The sequence below is a fragment of the Lampris incognitus genome, chromosome 14 (assembly GCF_029633865.1).
Source record: "Lampris incognitus isolate fLamInc1 chromosome 14, fLamInc1.hap2, whole genome shotgun sequence".
Taxonomy (NCBI): domain Eukaryota; kingdom Metazoa; phylum Chordata; class Actinopteri; order Lampriformes; family Lampridae; genus Lampris; species Lampris incognitus.
Window position 1 is genome coordinate 39,620,780 of NC_079224.1, and position 18,566 is coordinate 39,639,345.

Genomic DNA, 18,566 nt, shown 5'->3' on the forward strand with positions numbered 1-18,566 from the left:
AGAAGAAAGCCACTTTGTTATTTTGTCACTGTATTCTTACAATAAATTTGTTGTCTGCATTTAACCCATCCTATTGTGTAGGAGCAGTGTGCAGCTGCAGCGCCTGGGACCGACTCCAGAGAACATGCAAACTCCACACAGAAAGGATCTAGGATGGCCTGGGTTTCGAACCCAGGACCTTCTTGCTGTGAGGCAACAGCGCAAAACACTGGGCCACCGTGCTGCACAATGACCTGTTGTAGTTTTGTCTGCACTGCACAGGGTGACACACATTGCATGGACTTTTGGGGGCATCTTTGGGTGCAGGGTGGCATCGACACACAGGTCTGAGACTGCTCTCAACAAGCCCCCTTGGGTGTTGTGTAGACCATGACAGCCACAAGCTAGATAATGCTGTGGCATCCCTTGTGATGCACAAATACATCCTTGTGAACACTTGGGGCAATAATTTGAATATCTAGCCCAGGCCACACTCTATAAGGAGCAGATGTAAATAGTGTAAATTAATACTAAACTAAATTAATTAATGAAAATAAAATATTAAATTAATTACATTAATTGACGTTGACTAATGCCCCTATTAAAAAAATGCTGTAAAGGCAAACTCACACTTTACTAAGTTATATACAGCGACTATTTTTCTTTCTTCAGCATTACCCGCTGCAATGGTGACGTCACAAAACACAGACTTGGGACAACTGTACAGAACATCCCAGGTTACTATCTTCTTAATGACGGTGCTAACAAAAGGTGCATTTTTTTCTCATTTTAATTCCCCCCTGCTGTAGTTATTTCGAGGCATAGTGACGTCACGCAACAGCGATGCCGCCACATTCCTTTCACAGCCGTCATCATTTGTCATTTATGGTACATCAAGCCCAGCAGTCAAGTCAAGGGAAAGAGATTTGTAGTCTACGAACCAAGTACAAGAATGGAGTCCTCTTCCTTGACGTGTTTTTCCAAAAGGTGCTGGAAGTTGGAGAATTTGCCGAACCAGTCGTAGCAGTGCTCTGTCCTGTACCTCTCATCCCAGTAGTCAACGTCTTTGTATCGGGAGTTGTCATCCGGCAGGTGCTCCATATTCTGTTTCATTGGCAATATGACAGTAAATAAACATGAGACAAACACAAAAAACCTGCCAGATTATTTGCCTTACGGCGTTATGAAGTGGAGGAAACATGGGGGGGGGGGGTGAGGTTGGCTTCCAGAGGAACAAGAGGTCTTGCTCTCACCCCCTGATGTTGTTTATGATGATGATTATGACGATGATGATGATTGAAGAAAATGCGAAGTCAGTTAAGGATCTCAGAAGCGCGTGTTGTGTACGATGTAACTTTCGGCATATGCCAACTTTCACGGCCACTAATAATATATACCCTGCAGGCAAAACGGTCTATAAATTGGAATATTTACACGGATATACTTACAAAATTAACTGTCTCCGCTGGTAAGAAGAAAAAAAAATCAAAACAAAAACGTGAAACAATCACGGAAAGTGCGACCGGTAAAACCACGTGTTTTAGCCTGTGCTCTTAAAGCATTGTGGGTAATGCCTCAGTGTGTTGACTTGGCGACGGCATGAAAAGTCTTACGAATAACGCCACAGCAGCGTGACCGCGGCGCACGCGCGGCGCGCCTTTCTGACCTATCGTGAGTTCGTTCGAAAGTAAACCAGAATCACGGCAAACTTTCCCCAAGAGGACGCCACCTCCAAACTCTTCCGGGTTCTCAGCCAATAGGTGTAGTCGTAGCGGAGACGGAGGCGGGGCGCCGCTCGGTTTAGCGCGTTCATGCAAAGCAGCGCCTCTCTCGGGTCCTGCACGGTAACCCTGTTTCGTGCTGTCGTTTCTATTGACATGTTTTTCTCGATCGGTTCACTGCAGGTAATCACATCTGCAAAGAGCAACCAGAACGGATCTAAGGCTGTGACAGGCCAAGCCTTTATTTATATTTGGTGTTAAATGATCGTTTATTCTTACTTCCATGGCTCGCTTGCAGCGTGTCTTTACTCTTCCTCCGCTGAGCGTCACGAGAACTCTGCCTGGGTCTCTGAACCGTCCGTCCAGACTCATCGTGAGCCAGGTCCATAGACACAAGACGTCTCTTCCTAACAACTTTTACGACTATAAAAACATTGATTGTGGATTCAACCCACAAATCCCGGAGTATTTCAACTTTGCCAGAGACGTCTTGGACAAATGGGCAGACAGGGAGAAGGTAAGCATATATAGTATATTGTGGAGTTAGAAAACAACGAGACAGGAGACGTGAGAGTAGACGTAGTCGAGGTAGTTTGCTAGCTCCAACTTTACATGTCATACATTCGACAACGACACTGAACTCTGGACCGGAAGCGGAAGTGCATTCTCTCTTAGGTGAATGTCTCTAGTTATATAGATGTGGGTCACCACACAGCCCCCCCCCCAGAATTCCCCTACACAAAACAATGCAAAACAGCAAAAGCGCAAGTCATGAACATAAAAATAGACTCTACAACAGAACAGTCAATGACATAGTGCAAAGTCACGGGGAAAACAAGTGACGAGTCGGGGGGCGGACCCTGCGGCCATAACGGCTGCGCTTCACAGGAGGGGAAACAGATGGGGCCGAAACCCGGGCCATAGGCGGGGCCGAAGCAGGAACAGAGGCAGGTGCCGGGGCCGACCTAGGAGGGCGTCCCCGCCGCGGGGGTAGGGCCAATTGCATTGGCTCCCCAATGTCCAAGTGAGCAGGCTTGAGACGGTCTATAGCGACCCGCTCCGGCCTGCCCCCCATGTCCACCACAAAGTTCTTATCCCCCGCCTCCAGGACGCGGAAGGGCCCGTCGTATGGGGGCTGCAGCGGGGACCGATGGGTGTCGTGCCTAATGAAGACGTACCTCGCCGATGGCAGATCCTTGGGGACGTAGGACCGGGGGAGGCAGTGTTGAGACATCGGAACGGGAGCGAAGGCACCGGCAGCGCTCCGGGACGCACTGAGGTGAGAGGCGGCCGACCAGGGAGCCGTAGCATCCGGAAGAAACTCCCCCGGAACTCGCAGGGGCTGGCCATACACCAGCTCAGCGGAGGAGGTCTGGAGGTCTTCCTTCGGGGCCGAACGCAGGCCGAGCATGACCCATGGGAGCCGGTCCATCCAGTCGCAGCCAGTGAGGCTTGCCCGCAGAGCGGCTTTCATGTCCTGATGGAACCGCTCACAAAGTCCGTTGCTCTGCGGGTTGTACGCCGTAGTGCGGTGGATCTTCATCCCCACGTGCTCAGCGACCGCCGTCCAGAGCTCCGAGGTAAACTGGGAGCCCCGGTCGCTCGTGATGTCACCCGGTGTGCCGAAACAGGCCACCCAGCAGCCGATGAACGCCCGTGCTACCTCTGCTGCCGTCGTGGAGGACAAGGGAATAGCCTCTGGCCACCTGGTGGCCCTGTCCACAATAGTGAGGAGGAACGTATAACCACGGGAGGGGGGCAGGGGACCCACCAGGTCAACATTGACGTGGTCAAACCGCCTCTCTGGAACCACAAACGGCGCCAAAGGGGCCTTGGTATGGCGGTGCACCTTGGCGCGTTGGCACGCCACACACGAGCCGGCCCAGGCTCTAACATCCTTACGGAGCCCAGGCCAAACAAACTTGACGCTCACCAGCTTGGTCGAGGCCTTCACTCCCGGGTGGGAAAGGCCGTGGACGGTGTCGAAAACTCGGCGCCGCCAGGAAGTAGGCACCAGGGGGCGCGGTTGACCGGTGGAGATGTCACAGAGGAGGGTGGTGTTGGCCGCGTCGAACGTCACGTCCTCCAGCCGTAGCGCCGTAGGGGTCGACCGGTAGTCTTGAACGGTCACGTCCTTGGCTTGGTCCGCTGCCATAGCTGCGTAGTTGAGTCCCAAGTGAACGGCGTTAACAACCGCCCGTGAAAGGCAGTCGGCGACGGAGTTATCCTTGCCCGACACGTGTTGTATGTCCGTGGCAAACTCGGAAACCGCCGCGAGATGGCGCTGCTGACGCCCAGACCACGGTTCTGAGGTTTTGGCCATACAGAACGTCAGCGGTTTGTGGTCCACGAAAGCGGTGAACTGTCGGCCCTCCAATAGGAACCTAAAGTGTCTGGTTGCGAGGAAGAGACCCAGTAGTTCCCTATCAGAGGTGCTGTATTTGCGCTCGCTCTCACGGAGTTGTTTACTGAAGAATGCCAACGGCTGCCAGCCCCCCCCCCACCCACTGCTCACACACGGCCCCCACGGCGTAGTCGGAGGCATCCGTTGTAAGGGCTATGGGGGCGGCAGGCGACGGGTGAGCTAGCAGCGCAGCGTTGGCCAGCGCAGTCTTGGCGGCCACAAAAGCCTCGTCCATCCCCGAAGACCAGTCCAGCTCGTCCTTAGACTTCTTACCCCGCAGGGCCTCATACAGGGGACGCATGATGTGGGCGGCACGGGGCAGGAAACGGTTATAAAAGTTCACCATGCCCAGGAATTACTGCAGCGACTGTACAGTGCGGGGGCGGGGGAACATGGTGACAGCCTCAACCCTGGCAGGGAGGGGAACGGCCCCCTGTGGAGTGATGTGGTGCCCGAGGAAGGTGATGGACGACTCCCCGAACTGACACTTAGCTGGGTTGATGATGAGGCCGTGTTCGCTGAGCCTGTCTAACAGCTGTCTGAGGTGCATCATGTGTTCCTCCGCCGACGCGCTGGCCACGAGGATGTCGTCTAAGTACACAAACAAAAATGGCATGTCGCGGAGCACAGAATCCATAAGGCGCTGAAACGTCTGCGCCGCCCCTTTAAGGCCGAAAGGCATACGTAAAAACTCAAAGAGCCCAAAGGGTGTGATGACAGCCGTTTTTGGGACATCCAGTGGGTGGACCGGCACTTGGTGATACCCCCGCACTAAGTCGATTTTGGAATAGATGGCAGCGCCCGCCAGGTGGGTAGAGAAATCTTGTATGTGCGGTATGGGGTACCGGTCGGGGGTCGTGGCATTGTTTAGGCGACGGTAGTCCCCGCACGGGCGCCAACCCCCGTTGGCCTTAGTAACCATGTGAAGAGGGGAAGCCCACGGGCTGTCAGAACGGCGGACAATGCCGAGGCGCTCCATAGTCGAAAACTCCTCCCTGGCTATTGCGAGCTTGGCCGAGTCGAGGCGTCGGGCCCGGGCGTAAACTGGGGGGCCCACTGTGGTGATACGATGTTCCACGCCGTGCTTGGCCACCGCCGAGGAGAAGGTGGGTGTGGTGAGCTCGGGGAAATTTGCGAGCAGGCGTTGGTATGGATCCCCGGTGGAGAGTGTGTTAGTGAGGCACAGCGCTCCAGCGCCCCCAAGGCAGGGGTATGACGCAAAAGAGACGGCATCAATCACGCGACAGTTTTTAACATCCACCAGCAGGTTGAAAGCACAGAGGAAATCCGCACCTAGGAGCGGGGTGGATACAGCAGCCATCACAAAGTCCCAGCCGAAACGTCGGCCGCCAAAACACACGTCCACATGTCTGATACCGTACGTCCGAATGGACGTGCCATTGGCGGCGTCCATCTGGGGGCCGTGACTGTCGGTCATCGTGTCCACAGCTTGTGCTGGTAGTATGCTGCGTTGAGCGCCAGAGTCAACCAGCAGCCGTCGGCCCGACAAGGAGTCTCTGATGAACAACAGCTTGCAGTCACGGCCGGCGCCCATAGCCGTTAACGAGCGCCGGCCTTGGCGTTTCCCTGAACCCTGTAACTGCAGGGTTTGCGACACCGTTTTGCTTTTGCCCCAAACCTGGCATGGTAATAACAGAGCCCGTCGTCAGGTTGGCGGCGGGCTGTCACCGCAGCCGCGGTGTCCATATAGTCGTACACAGGTGGTGGTGGGGCGGTCTGGTGGGGTAGCAGGGCATGCACAAACTGTTGTCGGTTGGCCAGGAAAACCCCGTCTGCTTCAGCAGCCAGAGAACGGTAGTCCTTGGAGGCGGCGAGAGGAGAACTGGCCAGTGCTGTGCGTACAGGTGCGGGGAGCTGCCTCAGAAAAACGTGCGTGAAAAGAAAGGCCGGATCAGCCGATCCCAGCACAGACAGCATTTTTTCCATTAACCCAGACGGTTTGCCGTCGCCGAGGCCACTCGGGGACAGTAAACGGTCTGCCTTCTCCAGCTCCGACAGTTCAAATAGCTTCAGGAGGAATGTCTTTATAGCATCGTACTTGCCAGCAGCTGGCGGAGCTTCCAACAGTGTCGTTGCTCGCGCCGTTGTCGATGCGTCTAACGCCGCCACTACGTGGAAGTACTGCGTTGCATCCTGCGTTATCCCTCTCAGCTGGAACTGGGCTTCCACATGTTGAAACCACGGCCGTGGATTATGCTGCCAAAAGTCGGGTAGCTTCACAGTAGCGGTGTAAATGCTAGCGTTAGCAATAGCCATGTTGTTAGCACCGGCGTCGTCGTTGTCAGACATACTCGTATTAGTAGTTCGATCACGTCGGGGTCACCAATGTGGAGTTAGAAAACAACGAGACAGGAGACGTGAGAGTAGACGTAGTCGAGGTAGTTTACTAGCTCCAACTTTACATGTCATACATTCGACAACGACACTGAACTCTGGACCGGAAGCGGAAGTGCATTCTCTCTTAGGTGAATGTCTCATAGATGTGGGTCACCACAATATCCTGCGTTTTGTGTGCAAGGACATTTACCAATCATTGTTCATTCTGCAAACTTATATAAAGTCTGTCTGCTTATCTGTATGCGTTAGACAGAATGTGATAACAATAGACACCTTCATGGTTTTTTAATCTCGAGATTAAAGTAATTAATCAGTTATTAACATGTTTTGCATAAATGAAAATAATAGAAATTAGATTATACAAAATTTCAAAATCTAATTTTGCTATTTCAACTTTGAGGGTGGAGAGAGATCTTCTCACCCTGCCTTATGGTGGGTGAATGACAGAAAGGAGGAGATTCGGTGGAGTTTTGAGGAGCTGGGCTTCAATTCCAGAAAGGCTGCAAATGTCCTCTCTGGAGCCTGCGAGCTCACCAAACTGGACCGCGTATTCCTCATTTTACCTCGAGTACCGGAGTGGTGGCTGGTGAACATCGCCTGCTTAAGAACTGGTAATGAATCATACGGAAGCTCCAAAAATATGTGCTTAGTTGAACATTTAAAGCTCATAGCCACTTATATTGTAAGGAAGTGCAAGGGATAGGTAAATTGTGTTCCCTTTGTGCATCCTCCTGACTGAGGGCTCCACCGTGAACTTTTGGATTAAATGAAAAATAATTAAATCACTGAAAAATGACAGATTTTCTCAAAACTTTCAGAATGGCACCTCAAAGATATTGTGTTTTTATTGCATTTTTGGATTTCTCATGTTTATCCAAATCCCTCACTCTGAATTGCTTGAATTTACATTTGTTTTGTTTGTAGATTGTGCTTAGCACTCATGACTGCTCTGCTACCTTATCACAGGTACGGTGCTGCTGCCAGGCACGTCTCAGCTGACAGCCAGAGATATCCTGCACAGGCTGCAGACCTCAGGGGCCAAATGCATCATCACAGATAACTCCCTCGCCCCACTAGTGGAGGCAGTGGCCCCCCAGTGCCCTGCACTGCACTCCAAAGTACTAGTGTCTGATGAGAGAAGAGATGGGTGGAGCAACTTTGGGGATCTGATGAAGTAAGTAGGGGGACAACAAGGTGATAAAATGGTTTAAACTGGGTTCAGTTTCGAGCATTTTTTCAGTTTAAAAGGCATTTTACCCAGCCACAATACACTTTCAAAATTAATGAAGTTGTAAACATTCGATTTTCAACACAATCAACAAAATGTACTAAGTCCCCCTGCAAACCTTGAGCGGAATATAATAACACTTATACAACACTGATCTGTTCCCTAAGTTGTGGGTATAGTGTTTATGTGATACAGAGCTAATTTAATTACTCATTGTTACTCTATCACAAATTCTCTATATAGTAATGTATCCAGTGACCATGAATGTGTGGAGACTCGTAGTGACGATCCTATGACCATCTTCTTCACCAGTGGGACCACAGGGTCCCCCAAGATGACCCAGCACAGCCATTGCAGCTATGGGATAGGCCTCAGTGTCAATGGCAGGTGAATACATCACCTCTCGATTTTAAGCCTCCACATAATTGCATTCCCATTTTGGAGACACTTCTTATCGTGACAGACACTGTGCTATAATTTGGTCAACCTTGCGGGAGCGATCAAAGATCAATTTTCTCCAAACAATGGTTGTGTAAACTTGCCAATAGGACAGTCAGGATTTTGCCTGGTGTATTGGCTTTTCACCATTCAAAGAGAGCCACAAATTTTCTGAGGTGACCATCTAAACTATAGCATTCGTTGATTTTTCGTCAGTGTCCCACCCCTGTCGTCTTTAGACCAATATTTTGAGTGTTTTCTCTTCTGTCTCTGCGTTAACCCCCTGCTCCCTGTTTTTGGGCCGGAGGTACTGGTTGGATCTGACGGAGCATGACGTCATGTGGAACACGTCAGATACAGGCTGGGCCAAGTCAGCATGGAGTAGCGTGTATGCCCCTTGGATCCAGGGAGCCTGTGTCTTTGTACACCACATGCCCCGCTTCAGCACCTCCACTGTGTTAGAGGTAAGTGTCCGGTGTTGCTGAGGCCAACGCGTACCTAAAAGCTCCATACCTTTGGCAAGCTAAGGCTTCTGCCGTGAAGCTTTTCATCCAGCATCTTTGCATTTTATGCTTTTGTTTTAGGCTCTCTCCAACTACCCCGTAACTACGTTCTGCACCGCTCCAACTGCATACCGCATGCTTGTCCAAGAGGACATGTCCAAGTACGCTTATTAATAATAATGGGATGTGTATTAGGAAATCATCTATTTGAATACTAATTCACAGTTTGAAAGCAGAGATATTGAAATGTCAGTTTACTGTGTGTCAGGTTCAACTTTAGATCATTGCAGCACTGCCTGTGTGCTGGTGAGCCTATTAACCCCGAGGTAATGCGGAAATGGAAGGAGGCTACTGGTCTTGATATCTATGAAGGATACGGACAGACAGAAACTGTGAGTTACGACAAATGGAAACAAGTCAGAAATGTAGATACTGCACATTAGTTGCATGTCTAATATGAATTTTTTGCTCCCTCAGGTTTTGGTAGCTGGTAACTTCAAAGGGATGAAGATAAAACCTGGATCTTTTGGAAAGGCTTCACCGGCATATGATGTGCAGGTGCACATATACTCTACAGATACATAGCTCTAGATGCACCACATTCTAGTTGGAACTCGGTTGAAGGAATAATGACATGTATTTGTTATGTTTGTCAGGTTGTGGATGACAATGGTGTTGTCCTGCCCAGAGGAATGGAAGGAAATCTTGGCATCAGAGTGAAACCCCACAAACCGTTCTCTCTCTTTACTGAATACACTGTAAGATGGATCTACTAGTTGACTTGAAAAATCTAGGCAGCGTAAACAAAAGACAAAATGCTGAGAGATTACGTACTTGTAGAAACATATACGTCAGACTGCATAATAGATCGCTTGCAGTAAAGTGTCAGACCACAAAGCTGGCCATTGGAGCATGTGGCGTTTGAATGGCTTACTTATAATGGGAGTGACGATTGGGTTATTCGTAACATTTTGACTGGTGGCAGTACCATCCAGTTAAAAATTCAACACTACCAAATTAGTGTATTTTGTCGCGAATCTCTCGAAGCATGCACCAGTCTAGTTTGTGTTTTCTATTTGTCGGTTCTCTCAGCTCTTCAGAAGCCAGCAGACTCTGTACTCAGAACTGTCGGTGCCCTAAAGTCAACCCACAACCTCTCCATTATTTGTTCTGCTGATCTGAGGACAGAGGCCCACTGACCAACATGTGATTTAGCAGTTCTTGTCTCTGCCCCTCAACACCCACAGTGCTTCTGGTGTTATATGTATCAAGTAGCTCATTACGTTCACCTTTTTTTTGCCAGATCTACGATCCTCCTGATTAGACAATGGCAATACCTGGAAGAATAGCAAACCAGATGTTCTGGGGGTCCCAAGGACCAGAGTTGAATCCCAGTGCTTTAGACCCTATCACACCTGGTATTAACATGCATTCTGATACCGGATATGTTAACTCTAGGGAAAAAGGTGGCGGCACGGTGGCCCAGTGGTTAGCGCTGTCACCTCACAGCAAGAAGGTCCTGGGTTCTAACCCTGGGGTTGCCCAACCTTGGGGGGTCATCTCAGGTCGTCCTCTGTGTGGAATTTGCATGTCTCCCCGCGTCTGCGTTGGGTTCTCTCCATGTGCTTCGGTTTCCCCCACCATCAAAAAGACATGCATGTTAGGGTTAATACTGCTTCCTGTCTGTGCCCCTGAGCAAGGCATGGCAAAACAAACTGGAGTTGATCCCCGGGCACTGCACGGCGGCTGCCCTCTGCACCTAGCTACACTGCTAGGATGGGTTAAATGCAAAGAGAAATTTCCCTACAGGGATTATAGTATACCAAAATTTAAAAAAAAATTAAAATCAAATTTAAAAAAATGCAGAGTAATACAAGGCGTAAATGCACACAATATGCATGTGATTGGCTTATAACCAGATTCAGCCAAGGTGTAAATCTGTGCAGTGTGCTGGTATTAAACTACCACCGTGGGGATAGTTACCTCAGGCCTGTAGCCAGAAGTTAAACATGCCACGTCTCATTCCTAAAGGCTGCTGTTTATTCAGACTCGCTGAACTTTGGGAGGAACCACTCCCCCAGCACTAAACAAACTCATAGTCACATTGACAGCACTCGCAAACAAGAGTGCAGCAATCGACTTGCTTCTTCTGATACCTCTGAGTCATGAAAACATGCTTCTTCTTTTTTTTTCTTTCAATAAGAGTAGACAGACTTTCCACCCACTTGTTTTCTTTGCACGTTGCGATAAAAAGAGATTTAATTACAATGTCAACACAATGCAGACAACAAGAATGTATATAAATCCCAAGTGTATGTAACTCCCACGAAGGGCAAGAACGACTTGTTCATAATCCAGATAACACATCTAGATGCAGATTGCTTCATAATACCAGGTGTAAATGGGGTCTTAATTTCCTACACCTTATAGTAGTACAGTGATTGTAACATAATCCCGTGCTGTTGTACGTACCTTGTTTGCTCTCAAAATAAACACACAATGATCCATACAGGGTGATCCCAAGAAGACAGAGGAGTGCTACAGAGGGAATTTCTATCTGACGGGGGACAGAGGCATGATGGACGAGGACGGCTACTTGTGGTTTGTGGGGCGAGCTGATGATGTCATCCTCTCAGCCGGGTACTATGGCACTCATGATAATCAAAAGGTTCCCCTTCTTCGAGCTTGAATAAGTTGAATAAACCTACTTCACAACAAGTACTCCATAATATTAAACGAATCCTCCGGCGGTGGTCCAGGTACCGGATCGGCCCATTTGAAGTGGAGAATGCTTTGATAGAGCATGAGGCTGTGGCTGAGTCAGCAGTAGTCAGCAGTCCGGACCCGATCCGAGGGGAGGTATTCAATCCCCTGGTTGAATTGATTACTGCAAGTAAAAAGCAATTTCTGTGGTGATGGATACCTCTGATGTCCTGAAATCCAGTAGCATCCAGACAGCCCAATAGATTGTGTCATGTGAACTGTCATCGAGTTTTGATTAATACATTTGAGCAGTGCTTTATTTTCTTCAATCTCTCCAGGTTGTGAAAGCATTTGTCGTGCTGACGGAAGAATATAGATTTCACGACAAAGAGCTACTTATAAAAGCCTTGCAGACCCATGTGAAGAAAGTAACTGCGCCATACAAGTATCCACGCAAGGTATCATGAATTCTTTGGGAAAACTGCATACTGTAATTGTGAAGTTGATGTGGAGCTGTGGATTTTCTTTGCTCACTGTGCACTGTATTCAGGTGGAGTTTGTGGAGCAGTTGCCCAAAACTGTCAGTGGAAAGATCAGAAGAGTGGAGCTACGCAGAGGAGAATGGGGACGGGTCTGAAGCGGAGGTCAACAAATGCAACAGTCTGTTCAATTCAATCTGGGACTGGGATTTATGCATGTATATATACTGATGAGCCAAAACATTATGACCACTCACAGGTGAACCGAATAACGTTGATCATCTCCAAACAAGGCCACATGTCAAGGTCTGGGTAGATTAGATGGTAAGCGAACAACCAGTTCTTGTTGTCAACTTGCTGGATGCAGGAGAAATGGGCAGGAGTAAAGACCTGAGCGATTTTGACAAGGGCCAAATTGTTATGGCCAGATGACTGGGTCAGAGCATCTCTGTTCGAACCCTGGGGCTACCTGACGGGTCGCTCCTACCAAGTGACATGGAGGAGATCTGTGTCGGAACCTCGCAGACTGACTTCAGGCATTCCACAAGGTTCAGTTCTGGGTCCTATCCTTTTCTCCCTGTACACGACATCCCTGGGTTCTATTATTCGCTCGCATGACTTCTCTTACCATTGTTATGCCGATGACACCCAGCTGATCTTGTACTTTCCTCCCTCTGACACACAAGTAGAGACACGCATTGCTGCGTGCTTGACTGACATCTCGGAGCGGATGGCGACACACCACCTGAAGCTCAATCTGGACAAGACAGAGCTGATGTTCCTCCCGGGGAAAGGTTGCCCACACTGAGACCTGGCCATCACCATTGACAACACAGTGGTGATGCCAACTCAGACTGCGAGGAATCTGGGTGTGATCCTGGACGACCAACTGTCGTTTGCCGCAAACGTTGCATCGGTTGCTCGCTCCTGCAGATTTCTCCTCTATAACATCAGGAGGACTCGCCCATTCCTTACCGACGAGATGGCACAGATGCTCATCCAGGCTCAGGTCATCTCCCGGCTGGACTGAGCTTGTTCAGAAAGCTGCAGCTCGTCTGGTGTTCAACCGCCCTAAGTTCTCCCACACAACTCCCCTTCTCATCTCCCTACACTGGCTCCCAGTAGCTGCTCGCATCCAGTTTAAGACTCTGGTGCTAGCCTACAGGGCAGTGAAAGGAACAGCTCCTTCCTATCTCCAGGTCATGTTCAAGCCCTACACCCCCGCCCGACCACTTTGCTCTGCTGCCTCGGGACGCCTGGTTGCCCCGTCGCTCAGAGGCCCCTGCTGCCGATCGACCCAGTCACGGCTCTTTTCTGTCCTGGCCTCACAGTAGTGGAATGAACTCCCCACTGATGTCAGGGCAGCGGAGTCGCTGCCCATCTTTCAGCCCATCTTACCTCTTCAAGAACTGCTACCCTGTTACTTGGTTGTAGCACTTATTGTATTCACTCATTTAAAAAAAAAATCTCTTTCTTGCGCTTTACTTTAGCACTGGTTTTGCTCTTAAGATGCTTGTTTAGAGGGAAGATGCACTTATGACCTCTGATGACTAGTAGTTCTCCTGATTTCCCACATTAAATGCACTTATTGTAAGTCGCTTTGGATAAAAGCGTCGGCTAAATGACTGTAATGTAATGTAATGTGCTGGCCCAACAAGTCCAATCCATGGCAGCTCCACCTCACAACTTACAGGACTTGAGTGACAGATGCTGCTCATGTTTTGGGGCTGGATACCACAGGACACCTTCAGGGGTCTTGTAGAGTCCATACCTCGATGGTTCAGCGCTGTTTGGTGGCACATGGAGGACCAACAGCATGTTGGGCAGGTGGTCATAATGTTTTGGCTCGTGTGTGTGTGTGTTTATATATACACCTCAAAAGTGAAGTAAGAAGGTCAAAGTAAGTCTTAAAGCCCTTAGCATCCTCGAGGCAAATACAGTCTGAGTGGAGGTGAATGGAGTGTTCCATCATTCCACATATCTGTTGAAGCGAACGGACATCTACAGTGATGGTAAGCACAGATGGATGATGGAGAAAGGGACGCCTACAATCCTGTGACTGGGAAACTTGTACACTGAAGTGCTGCAACCACATCCCCCCCCCTTATATATCTAAGAAAGTTGAATCAGTTCATCTAGACACAATGTTTATTGACAGAAACATTTCATCACTCATCTAAGTGACTTCTTCAGTCTAAGCTGACTGTAGGTATCCCCACCCTTATAAACAATACATACAATAATGACCGAAACCAACGATCAGTTTCATTTGGAAATATGGGCATAACCATTAACTAGAGTTTCAATGGCCATGTGTGCTATTCACAGAGGATTTGGGAATGTTTGTAATCACAGCATTGTAAGATGGTGACAGACGTACTCTTACCCCCCCCCCCCCCTCAGTTCAGGGATGGTCATTCCCTCTTCACATAGATGGCCTCTCTGGCTCCCCATTCAAACCAGCGTTCCTCCCTATCAAGGATGTGCCCATCCTCATCCTTGAAAGAGTGGCCATTGGCCTGTAGATGGGTGTAGACTGCAGAGTCCTGGCTTGGCATGTTAGTTCTTCTGTGTTGTACCATCCTCTTGGCCAGCCTGTTTAGTTTCCTCAATGTACAAGTCATGGCAATCCTCCTGGCACTTAACAGCGTACACTATATTGCTCTGTTTGTGCCAGGGGACCCGATCCTTGGGGTGGACCAACTTCTGGCGCAGTGTGTTTTGGGGTTTGAAAGCAACTCAGACGCAGTGTTTGGAAAATACGCATCTCAACTGTTAGGACACTCCCACCACATATGGAATCACCACTGATTTAGGCAGCTGTTGTCCTCCTCTCTTCGATTGGCTGGTGCACTGTTTGGGCGTCTTCCTGGCTTTGACAAACGCCCAGTTAGGAATGTGGGATTTCTCCCCTTCCCTGGCCACTGTGTCAGTGGGGACGTTGTCAGCTCGGTGGTACAGCATCCTGACTCCTAGTTTGGCTCCAGTGGATGATGAGAGTCAAACCTTAAGTACTGATCAGTATGTGCTGGTTTACAGTGACCATCAACAATCAAATGTCCCCCATCACCAATTGCAATTTCACAGAAGGCTAACCTGTCATTTTTCTCATCCTCCCTGTGAACTTGATGTGGTTGTCCACAGAGTTAATGTGGTTGGTAAAATGTGGTACATTCTGAGATTTAATTTGAACCCAGGTGTCACCCACAAATCTGAACCAATGGCTAGGTGGTGTCCCTGGACAACAGCGCCCTCTTTTCTGCTTCCTCCATATACAAGTTGGCCACTATAGGTGAAACTGGGGAACCCATAGCACACCCATGCTTCTGCCTGTAGTACTGCCCCCTGTATGTGAAGTAGGTGGACTGAAGACATATTTTCAGGAGCAGACACACTTGGTCAGTGTTAAGGGTGGTCCTATTGCTAAGGGTGGGGTCATCCTGTAATTTCATACGGACCACCTCCACTGCTTCATCAACAGGAAAGCACATGAACAGAGACGTAACATCATAAGAGGCCATTGTTTCATCCTCCTCCATCATGACGTCCCTCAGCTTATCCACAAAATCCATAGTGTTCTGAATGTGATGTTCATTACTGCCTACCAACAGGGTAAGAACAGATGCAAGAAACTTAGAGAGGTTATAGGTCACTGAGTTAATCCTACTAACAATAGACCGTAATGGCACATCCTGTTTATGTATCTTAGGTAAACCATACAGACTATTTCTAGCTTCCCCTGGGTATAATCTGTGGTACAAAATTCCCTGGATCTCGTTCCCCCTGATGTAGTTTCAGAGACGGGGGGAGCTCAGGCAGCTCCTGTCGTATGGTAAAGTGTGACAGAAAAGAAAAAAGTATTCCATTTTTTACGTCCAGTTCAGGAATGTTGACTTCAACCTCAATATGCTCTTAGCCTTTCCTGGTCCCCACCTTGAGCCTCTCCCTCTATAGGAAACACACAGTGTCTTGTTATCATTGGGTATATAACATAAGGTGGTAGTTTCATCTCGCGTGCCTTCGAGCAGGACAGGAAAAAGGCCCGTCTTTAGCTTACTAAGGCACCGCATGAAAAGAGATTGGCCCCTGTAACATTTATAAGTGGAAGCTTATCTTTGGTCACAGAATTTGAGTGAAAAAAGTTATTACCTACCCCGATTTTCTCATTCAAAACAAACATCAAGATGGTGGAGCATTTCCTCATAATGAGCCTCATTCATCAGTCGTTTGTACGTACAGATTTGTTCTTACACACTCATGGGATATTTTAGCCCTGAAGTTTGTCTCACAGACCAGAGCCTCCCGGGGAAAGGTTGCCCGCACCGAGACCTGGCCATCACCATTGACAACACCGTGGTGACGCCAACTTGGACTGCGAGGAATCTGGGTGTGATCCTGGACGACCAACTGTTGTTTGCTGCAAACGTTGCATCGGTTGCTCGCTCCTGCAGATTTCTCCTCTATAACATCAGGAGGAGTCGCCCATTCCTCACCGACGAGACGGCACAGGTGCTCATCCAGGCTCTGGTCATCTCCCGGCTGGACTACGGCAACTCCCTCCTTGCTGGTGCCCCGGCGTCGGCCATCAGACCTCTGGAGCTTGTTCAGAAAGCTGCAGCTCGTCTGGTGTTCAACCGCCCTAAGTTCTCCCACACAACTCCCCTTCTCATGTCCCTACACTGGCTCCCAGTAGCTGCTCGCATCCAGTTTAAGACTCTGGTGCTAGCCTACAGGGCAGTGAAAGGAACAGCTCCTTCCTATCTCCAGGTCATGTTCAAGCCCTACACCCCCGCCCGACCACTTTGCTCTGCTGCCTCGGGACGCCTGGTTGCCCCATCGCTCAGAGGCCCCTGCTGCCGATCGACCCGGTCACGGCTCTTTTCTGTCCTGGCCCCACAGGGGTGGAATGAACTCTCCCCACTGATGTCAGGACAGCGGCGTCACTGCCCATCTTTCAGCGCAGGTTCAAAACTCACCTCTTCAAGAACTACTACCCTGTTAGTTACTCTTAGCACTTATTGTATTCACTCATTTAAAAAAAAATCACCATTCACTTGATAAATGGTAAATTCTGAAAATAAAAGCATGCATAATTCAAGACTTGCATTTTCACTTAATGTCACTTTATGTATTGCATTGTATTTTTTTTGTTCTTTTAGTTGAATTCATTATGAGTCTTCAAAGTCACAGGAAAACAACTGTTTGCAGGGAGGCATTCTTTAATTTATCTGAAAGCTTTGCTTTGGTCTTGTTTTATACAACATGTGGCATTAAAATTGTATGTTTCCCTCCTGTACTCAGGAATTGCATTTAAACTGGCGTCATGAACATAACCAACACATCAGGTGGCCTAGTCCTGGGTCACCTGTCTCCCATGCAATCTTACCACCTCTTAGGTCAACACGGTACATCCATTACAGTACACCCACGCTTAAGAAGTATGCCATGTACTGCACAGGAAGGTAATATCATATATTCCCCTGCAGATGGTAGTGTTACACAACTAGCTTCTTTTTTTCTTTTCTTTTTTTGGACCCCCCCCCCCTCCCTTATTCTCCCCAATTTTATCCGGCCAATTACCCCACTCTTCCGAGCCGTCCCGGTCACTGCGCCACCCCCTCTGCCGATCTGGGAAGGGCTTCAGACTACCACATGCCTCCTCTGATACGTGTGGAGTCGCCAGCTGCTTCTTTTCACCTGACAGTAAGGAGTTTCGCCAGAGGGACATAGTGCGTGGGAGGATCACGCTATTCCCCCCAGCCCCCCTCCCCAATAGGCGCCCCGACCGACCAGAGGAGGTGCTAGTGCAGCGACCAGGACACATACCCACATCTGGCTTCCCACCCGCAGACACGGCCAATTGTGTCTGTAGGGACGCCCGACCAAGCCGGAGGTAACACGGGGATTCGAACCGGTGATGTCCGTGTTGGTAGGTGACAGAATAGACCGCCACCTCACCTGGACCCCCACAACTACTTTCTACAATGTTTTCCTCACTGGAAATGGCTTGTGAGATTCAGATACACTGTTATTGCCACTGTAGTACTTAGTACTCCAACACCTGCCCTCCCACAGCAGAGTACATGCAAAGATCACTGCGTCACTGTTGTATTGCAGTTATACTGGGTATCCCAACGGCTGTAAAACCTGCCGCTGTTGGTCTGTGGGCCGACCACTACTGATACGCTTACAAGGTTTTGTGTCCTGCCTTTATAAAGATCCTTAAAGTTCCAGCTCTTTCACCCTTTAATGGCACATATGCACACATGACGTTTTTTACTCACACTACTGCATCACACATAGCAGGTTCGGTCTGGAGAATCGCCTAAATAAAAGGGATCTTGACTATTAGGGCAAAACTAATCTGTAACACTTAACACACTCGGCCTCCCCATAATGCCTAATCCTCTGTCTGCCCCCCCCCCCATAGTTTTCACACTCATGGTGGGAGTTTAACCCGGTTTAATTTGATTGGTTTGTATCTGAAATTGGAAGCAGTATATATCCAGGTAGAGGGGGTTTCATACAAATCAGTCCCCCTCATCTGTGAAATTACTCTTTCCATTATTATTAAAGTGTGGCCTGTGTGTGTGTGTGTGTGTGTGTGTGTGTGTGTGTGTGTGTGTGTGTGTGTGTGTGTGTGTGTGTCAGAGAGAGACTGGGGATCTGGCTGACTGATGACAGGGATGGCCTGGTGGCCTGGTTAGCTCACCAAGTACATCAAGAGTCAGGGACCCCGCTGCAGTTTTACCT

At 49.1% G+C, this 18,566-nt stretch overlaps 1 protein-coding gene across 1 annotated transcript; it reads left to right on the forward strand.

The window, feature by feature from the left end:
• Positions 1-1,983: 1,983 nt before the first annotated feature.
• On the forward strand, positions 1,984-12,391 carry acsm3 (acyl-CoA synthetase medium chain family member 3). Its single transcript, XM_056293901.1, has 13 exons — positions 1,984-2,217; positions 6,863-7,073; positions 7,429-7,636; positions 7,934-8,077; positions 8,436-8,592; positions 8,713-8,792; positions 8,900-9,023; positions 9,109-9,189; positions 9,288-9,389; positions 11,144-11,271; positions 11,391-11,490; positions 11,673-11,792; positions 11,885-12,391. The coding sequence occupies exons 1-13, from the start codon at positions 1,984-1,986 to the stop codon at positions 11,969-11,971; spliced, it is 1,776 nt and encodes a 591-aa protein (XP_056149876.1). The 3' UTR covers positions 11,972-12,391.
• Positions 12,392-18,566: the final 6,175 nt, after the last annotated feature.

Bases quoted from the DNA above. Each gene is read 5' to 3' on its own strand.
- acsm3 (XM_056293901.1), top strand. From the start codon at position 1,984: ATGGCTCGCTTGCAGCGTGTCTTTACTCTTCCTCCGCTGAGCGTCACG. The intron at 8,078-8,435 runs GTGAATACATCA...TTTGGGCCGGAG, and splicing joins GGCCTCAGTGTCAATGGCAG to GTACTGGTTGGATCTGACGG. The intron at 8,793-8,899 runs GTACGCTTATTA...ACTGTGTGTCAG, and splicing joins GTCCAAGAGGACATGTCCAA to GTTCAACTTTAGATCATTGC.